The sequence below is a fragment of the Hemibagrus wyckioides genome, linkage group LG17, assembly GCF_019097595.1.
Source record: "Hemibagrus wyckioides isolate EC202008001 linkage group LG17, SWU_Hwy_1.0, whole genome shotgun sequence".
NCBI classification, from domain to species: Eukaryota; Metazoa; Chordata; class Actinopteri; order Siluriformes; family Bagridae; genus Hemibagrus; species Hemibagrus wyckioides.
The window spans coordinates 18,404,916-18,413,204 of NC_080726.1; the positions used below are offsets into that span (position 1 = coordinate 18,404,916).

General features: G+C 41.6%; 1 protein-coding gene across 3 annotated transcripts in view; it reads left to right on the forward strand.

Annotated features, from left to right (window-relative positions):
* Nucleotides 1-8,289, forward strand: part of tiam1b (TIAM Rac1 associated GEF 1b) — a 51,888-nt gene that overhangs the window by 7,568 nt on the left and 36,031 nt on the right. For all 3 annotated transcript variants that reach the window (XM_058413842.1, XM_058413839.1, XM_058413838.1), the window contains exons 2-5: nt 2,921-3,019; nt 3,264-4,050; nt 5,706-5,867; nt 6,512-6,764. In XM_058413842.1, the coding sequence (XP_058269825.1) occupies nt 3,274-4,050; nt 5,706-5,867; nt 6,512-6,764 (1,192 nt within the window). In that variant the 5' untranslated portion in view covers nt 2,921-3,019; nt 3,264-3,273. The remainder of the gene's footprint in view (nt 1-2,920; nt 3,020-3,263; nt 4,051-5,705; nt 5,868-6,511; nt 6,765-8,289) is intronic.

Sequence of the window (8,289 nt, forward strand, 5' to 3'; positions counted from 1 at the left end):
GTAACACTGTAACATGTTTTGAGCTGAGCTTTATTTCCATTTCTCTAAAACCCACACAGAGTCTTGGGATCGTCTTCATCGTGGTTCTTTTGTTGATGAGCTCTTTGAAGCTTTTCATCACTTCAGTTCAGAACGACCCTACACCTGCAGTTTCTACCTCAATGAAAAGCCTTGTAAGGGTTCATCACATGACAACAGACTGCACAGGTTATTTCCTAAAGACAGAAGCAGTGCATGATGGGATATTTATATTGTATATTTAGTGATAGTGATGACAATCTTCCTTTGTTCAGCTGTTCCTGTAACTCTCCAGATGCTGTGTGGTTTATCCCTATACAACGGCATTGTTCTCTCTCTCTCTCTCTCTCTCTCTCTCTATGTCTCTCTCTCTCTCTCACATTCTTTTTCTTTGTGTGTGTGTGTGTGTGTGATATTTGCATGTCCACACAGTGTGTGCTCTGTCTGGATAAGAGAGTACATTAGAGGTAACAGAGGGCCTTGTTAACACACGCACAGACACACACATGCACACACACACGCATGCACACACACACACACACATGCAGGGACACACATGCACGCACACACACACAAGTGAAGCAAGTCAAGTGGAGATGATAAATTGCAAATAAACAATTGGGAGATTTTTCTGAGAATAAGAGAGAAGGATGGGCAGATTGTGTATTAAGCACAGAGAACAGTGAACTGGAGAGAGAGAGAGAGAGAGAGAGGGAGGGAAACCTTGTGTTCAGATGCGATTGAAAGAACGATTGAAAGAACTTAAGAGGTCCTGCTTTTTTTTCTTTTTTTTTAGTTAGATAGATAGATAGATAGATAGATAGATAGATAGATAGATAGATAGATAGATAGATAGATAGATAGATAGATAGATATGGAACAGCAAGAGAATATATATACATATATATATATATATATATATGCTGCCCAGAACAGGTTACTTCACTTCAGACAGAGGGCAGAAAAATGCCTGAGGGGCTTTAGACAGGAGAGAGAGAGAGAGAGAGAGAGAGAGAGAGAGAGAGAGATAGAGGGAAAACTTGTGTTCAGATTTCTCACCAAACTTCAAAGAGAATTTTCTCTCATACATAATTGATCATGCTGGAGTGTAACACACTCATGATCTTCAGCAGTGTGTGAAGCTGAACTTAGCTGATACTTGTGTGTGTGTGTGTGAGAGAGAGAGAGAGAGCGAGAGAGAGCACACACAAATGATAGGCAGTTATCTCAGACAGACAGGTGATTGACAACAGCAAGAAATAACTACATTTCTTTTTTTCTTTTTTCTCACAAACTACCCTGCTTTTATGACTTTATGACCTGAGAAAATATTACAAAACAAGTATAAAAATATATTTCAAATATTGATTCATAAAACTGCTGTTAATGTAATAAAAACCTAGCTAACTTGTCTACCATGAAAAAAGTACGTCAGGATAGCACTTGTTGCTACAGTAAGTGTCGGGGGAGGGGATGTGCTTTCTGATTGGGCTGAGGGTTAATGGAAACTGGGAGGAGGAGGAGAGAGAGAGAGAGAGAGAGAGAGAGAGAGAGAATGAGAATGGACATCTCTCTCTCATTTTAGAGATAGGGAAAATCTCCATGTATTCTCATTTTTCACTGTGTCACAATTCATTCATCTCTGAATAACTTAATTCCTGCAGTAAAGCAATTACACACACATCTGGACCACATCACAGAGAACCTGGAGTCTGTCTGGGACTGAGGTGAGGGACATCCTGGACAGAGTGCCAGTCCATAGAGGGCAATCACAGTCTTACATACACTCACACACCCCTTCACACAATATGAACAATTTAGACATACCAGTCAACCTACCAGACATGCCTTTGGACTGGGGGAGGAAACTGGATTACCGGGAAGAAACCCTCTGAAGCTCGGGGAGTCATGTTTTTCTCAGGGGGTGGAGATAAGTGGCAAACCTTTTTAGCATTAACCCTGCCTCCTAATTGTGTTCAACTTTTATATTACATAATGCTAATTACTGTAGCTGGTCTGTGTCACTGCTTTATCCATTATAAGACTGTAGAGGTGCACAGGACTAATCCCATCCTTGCCCACTCCCGAATGAATTTTGACCCATCCTGCCTGCTCCTGCAGAAGGTTTGACAGATTTTGGTCACTCTTCTGCAAAATAGGTTCATATGAACTACTGTGACATACAACTCCATGAGGAGTGTCCTTAGCACTTAAGATGCATGATACACTGTCTACCCTACTGCCATGTGAGTGTCTTCCCCCCAGGTTCCTCATGTAACGGAGGCCAGCAGTAGGTGCTGTGCAGGTTAATCTTACCTCCCTGATCTCAAGAGGCGAACTAGCAACTGATGCTAGAGGCTGCAGTCTTTAGCCTCCTTGTTAGAGCGCCCGCCTCCCATGCTGGAGACCAGCTTGGAGTGGTTGCGAGTAGGACCTGGGTGGGTTACACTTAAACTGAACATTTCCCCTCTCAATGGCATCAGTGCAGCAGAGATCTAGGACTACCTTACTAGTTAGATCCTAGTTAGTTCCTACTAGGGTGTGTCCATTACCTCAAGGCATTGTGGCAGGTGTTATCCTCATGACATATGCTGGTATTACCATGGATCTGTTACCCCTAAACAACCATCAGAATTCCAACATTCCACAAGACCAATTTGGCAAGAACTCTTTCTGCAGGGAAAGATGGATGTATGAGTGTATTGCAAATACTGCACCAGAGATCCCTTTAATCAGCCTCTACTCCATGTGATTCTCAGCATCTAGGGTTCTATATTTGACAAATGGCTATACAGTAGATGGTACCATAGATCCACCCTGATGAGCATTTGGGATACAACCTTCAAGTAGGTATCTTTCTCTGTCTGATTCCTTTCTCTTCTCTATTGCTCCTCTTTCTCAGGTTATGGTGACTCCGTAAAAAACAAAAGGAACACCGTTACACACTCAGGATTAGGTCCTCTGAGGTTAATATGCTGATGACATCCTTACCACACAACAGGTAGATGGTTTTCACCTTTTACAGGATCCAAGAATTCTCTTTCTTCAATAATGGAGAATCTTCTTGTGGGTCTTTATTTGGGATCAAGAAATTTACAGAAATTGGACCAGATGGAATTGTTGGTATTGGGCTATTGATTTGAGATTAGAAATTTTTGTAATATAGATGGACAAATTCTTTTTTTACAAGTTTTAATGCTTGCATAATGTGCTAATGTGTGACTATGGTGTTGTTTGTTTTTCAGAATTTGAATTATGGGTAACGTGGAGAGCCAGTATGGCAGCCACAGTTTCTACGGTGACCGTGAACGGCAACTGTCACGGAAGCGAGTGTCCCGATCGTTGCGTCTATCGGGGAAGCAGTCGTACCGAAGAAAACCCGAGCACCGTAACTCGGAGACAAGCACACGCTCCAGTAGCACACCCAGCATCCCACAGTCGCTTGCTGAACATGGCCTGGAGCCTTTTGACGACGCCGACGCACTGCCCCACTTCAGCTCCCCCATCTGGGTTGACCGGGTGGCCATGAATCTGCGCCCTATGAGCTTCCACAAGGATTCGGCTCATGAGCCATGTAACAACACTCCAGCAAACGTTCCTGCTGTTGATGCTGACAATGATCAGAGTACGCAGGACACCTCCAAGCCACCAGATGGTGCTGGTTCATTCAAGAAAAAGCGTTCCAAATCTGCAGACGTGTGGAGGGATGATTCTTTGGAGGTATCACTGTCTGATGCAAGCCTGGAGCGCTTAACAAGCACGGAGGATCTTACGGACAATGCTAACAACACTGATGTCACCCGTGCTAACTCACTGGGTGAGCTTTACGCACCGCAGAACTACTCTAAAAAACGTCACAAGGGTGGAGCTCTATGCAGAGACAGTGAGGAGGACAAGATGCTGTCTCCATGCGAGGATGATGGTGCCACCTATGGAGCATTCACACTGCCCTGCCGCCGGTCTCATTGTCTCTCAGAAGGTTTGACCAGTCACCAGGCAGCAATGCCAGGACGGCGGGCACAAACCATACAAGTAAGCTTCAGTACTTCCGTTAGTTATAATTTGGTTAAAGTGATATAGAGGCAAGATAGTGCAGTGAAGGTAACATTGCCTCACACAGCTCACTGAGTTTACAGACAGTAACAGGCAGGTTACAGGAGTTTTTCAGGTGAATGTTCTACCTAAATTTTATAGTTGAATGCTGTAGATGAATATTTGTCTTTGAATTTTGTAGTTAAATATTCTAGTTGATTTGTCAATCTTGTATTTGAATGTTGCTGATCAATTTTGCATTTGAATGTTGTAGTTAAAGGTTATAGTTCATTTCTGTAGCTGAATGTTGTTGATAAATTTTATGTATAGTTAAATATTGTAGTTAAATTTTGTAGCTGAAAGTTGGAACAGAATCTTGTAGATGAACCTTTATCTAGTTGTTGGACACCCACAATAACTACTCGCTTTGGTATAATTACATCCCCTATGTCTCCCCTCAGAAAGTTGAAATTGTAATATGGATGCTGAAGGAAATACAGACAATTTAATTCATAGCAATGTCATGTGAGGCAAATATGCAATTTAGATGAGGTATTAGGATTAGGTATTAGGATTGTTAGCAATCCTAGCATTGTCACTTCTATAGAAAAAAAAAACCCTACACGTTTGTGTACACTGGGTTTTAGCAAAGTGTCTAAAATGCTGAGCTTCATTCATGCAGGTAAAATAATGACCTCTTGATAGTTTGACTGCGATTATTTTCTGTTTTGGCATGACATTAAATCGTGATTTCAGTAACAACAGCAGGTGACAGTGGAATTGATTTTTTAGTATTATTCAAAGTAGATGTATTATAGATGGTGTTAATCTAAATGAGTGGTTCAAATGATTCCTCTGAATAATCATATGGTGTGTGGTTCAGTCATTTTTTTTACTTTCCCACACACACTGCAAGTTTCTAACTATAGTTAGTCTCCATTTAGGTGTTCTCTACATGCTACCAAGACAAACTACAAAAGACAAGAGTAACTTGTTGCTTGCTAGCATGAAGATAAGGTAAAGCGGGCAGAGTGAAAGAACCTACATTTAATACAACACACATTGTTGAAATTTGAACCAGTACCTTTGTGGATTACTCCTGCAGCATGCCCAGTGGGGCTGATGCGGCATTATGGCTGTGCTTGCTACCTTTTTGACAAGCTTTTTGTTTTTTGTTTTTCCTCTGGTTCAGGAGATGCATGTCTGTGTGGGCTGCTTGCTTCCTTTCTCATGATAATGAGGATAGTGACATGGGAACACAACAGAAAATGTGTGTGAGTGTCTGTGTTGTTGTGCTGTTTGTGTTTGTATTCCTTAGTTGCCAGGTTGAGTCATGTGACCCTGGGCAAATGCTGGGTTTGGTGGGTAATCTTCCATCAGCTTCTGGCAGCAGTGTAGGGAGCCATTGAAGTGCTCAGACAGGCTTTGTCCCAAATATGAAAACTGTTCAGAGCTTGAGATGCTCCCTAGTGAAAAAATCAATATGCAAACCTTAAAGAACCAGCAGAAGCGGTCTGAGATGTGCTGAAGTGTGGGGTTGGCACGGAGACAGGCAGGCAGACACAAAGATGGATAGATAGATAGACAGGCAGACAGACAGATAGATGGATAGATGTACATGTATGTGAATGAAGCACAAGTCGGTCTCTGTACAGGACGTGACAGTGGGGGACGTCACTGAGCTGGAGGACAGTGGGGCTGATGGCCTGATTGGAGACAGTGATGTGTGTGAGCTCCCATCCCGCCGTTACAAGGCTCTGTCTGTGTACTCCACACCAGCAGGGGGCAGCAGAGACACGCCTGATGCTGCCGTGCAGGTATTCCAGTAAAAACACGTTAAAATGCAGCGTAACATACTTCAAAAATGTGAAAATAAATAACTAATGCGACTGTAATGGAATATAGCGCTTTGCAGCTCATTGGCCAGTTCAGTATTTTCAGGAGCAAAAATATTTACACCCTAAATGGATTCTTGTAAATGTATAAAATTTAAACAAATTCATGCTAAACCATTTATTCTGTTCATAAGTCTAACTTTCTTTTCTATCACCCCACTAAACTGCAGTAAAAAGAATCTGTTGGATATATGGATTTATTTAGAAAGAAATCTCTGCTCCTTCTCTTCATGCAGTTTTATATATTGCTAGCAAAGTAGTTCTTGTACTCTGTAAAGTATAAAAAGACAAGCACAAGCGATTTAAAATAAAAAACTAGCAATAATAATTCACAAGTATGTGGGTCTACAGTTATTTATGAATACAACAATTTGCATATTTCATCTCATTCAGTAATTTGGAAGCAAAACATTTGCTTACCTGCCGCTGTGCCGTTCTTTACATCTGCCTCATCCTTTTTAGGCTAATAATCGTTTATATATAATTCGCCCAATTTTCAGCTTGAAGTAGAAAAGTAACAAAATACTGAAGAGAATGAAAATGATCTTTTGTGTCACGTAACACAGGGTGTTTATGAGAACTTCCGGCAGGAGCTGGAGAAAAGTAGCTGCAGGGCGGAGACTCTGGAGGAAGGGGCGTCGGCCCTAAGCGATGAACTGAGCTCGGCCAATCAGACAGAGGCGCTTGTGGGCGTCGCCGAGGGCTCCGTACGCAAAGCCGGCCGTCTTAATGTGAAAAACCTGCTCGTGCACAAGAAGAACAAGAAAGTGGAGCTCGCTGCACGTCGCAAGTGGAAGAGCTACTGGGTCTCGCTAAAAGGTGCCTACATTTAGGGCTATCGCATTGCTGTTGCCAGATATTGCCACAACATAATGATGTGCTTTTTAGCATTTAACACTAGCTAACTGCTGTTGAATATCATTTACACTACATACACAAAGATTGTGCACCGTTGACCATCACAGCTGTATGTGTAATTGTTGTCACCAAGTCAGAAGCACACAATTGTACAGAATGTCAGAAGAGTCAAACCCTGTTCCAGCATGACAGTTCCCCTGTGCACAAAGTAGCTCCATAAAGACCTTGTGCTTAGGTTAAAGAATCAAAGAGTGTCCTGCACAGATTCCTGACTTTGAAACTGTAACTGGAGAGTCTCCTCCACATCCCAACATCAGAGTCTGGTTTTACTAATGCTCTTGTAGATAAATAAACACAAAACCACACAGCCACTATCCAGCATCTAGTGGAAAACCTTCCAGTAGAGTGGAGCTTATGATAACAGCAAAGGGGGACAGACTTCTCTATTATTATTATTCAATCATTTTTTCCTTCTTTATGCTTTTGTGCTTTGATCTGTATCTCCTATGTTTTTTATCTCATCCTCACTCTCACACATGACCTGATTCTTATCCACTCATCCACTTAAATCCATCCTCCTCTGTCCATCTCCATTTTCTCTTCTTTACTTCCTTCTTCCTTCAATATTTACCTCCTTCCCAGCCCATTTTTCCTTCCCTGTGCCTTCATCCTTCAAGCTTTACCTCATCCTTACTTTCTATGTTTTCTATTCTTTACCTCATCCTTATCCTTACATTCTATGTTTTTCACCACCAATTCAATTAATCCACCTCCTCATTCTCTCCATCTCTTCCTTCCACATCGCTTCATGGCTTCATGTCTGCCTCTTCCCTCCATCTTTCTTATCTGTCCATTTTGCTGTCCAGAAATAATTGACCATATTTTGTAAGTTACATCAGATCCTGTTATCTAGCTGATGGTCTACAAATAGAAATATAACTGCAATTAAATCATATTCTGTCAGTTTTTACTCAAACTGTCTAGTCCAGAATAAAGAAAAAAAGATTTTGGAATAATTTTGCAGTATATGGACGATGTGAGTGTGCAGCATGGAAGCTCATGCCTACCATGTCTTTCCAAGCTGATAGTATCCCAGGAGCTGAAACTCCATATTCAACCCCAACCATACTTCATCTCTAATAGCTGCAGGAATAATCTCTTCTCAGTGGAAGCCCTTCTTCAAATTTGTTCAAATTCAGAAGACATCTTTTATTTACTATCATCTGAAAAGGGCAAACAACATTGATTGAGTCAGTGTGTGAGTTCTATAATAACATTTACTCTGATGCTGAAGAATTCATAATGATCATCAGACTGCACTTCTCACAGTTGGCCACTGGAGAGCAGAAAAGCTTGTAGAAACTAATCATGTGGTGAATTTTGCTTGTTGCTGTGAGAGTTTCCTTGAGCAGATTGCAGACAGGCAGATAATCTGATCCTGGTTTAAGAATTTTGGACCCCACCAAGATATAAAAACACACAATGT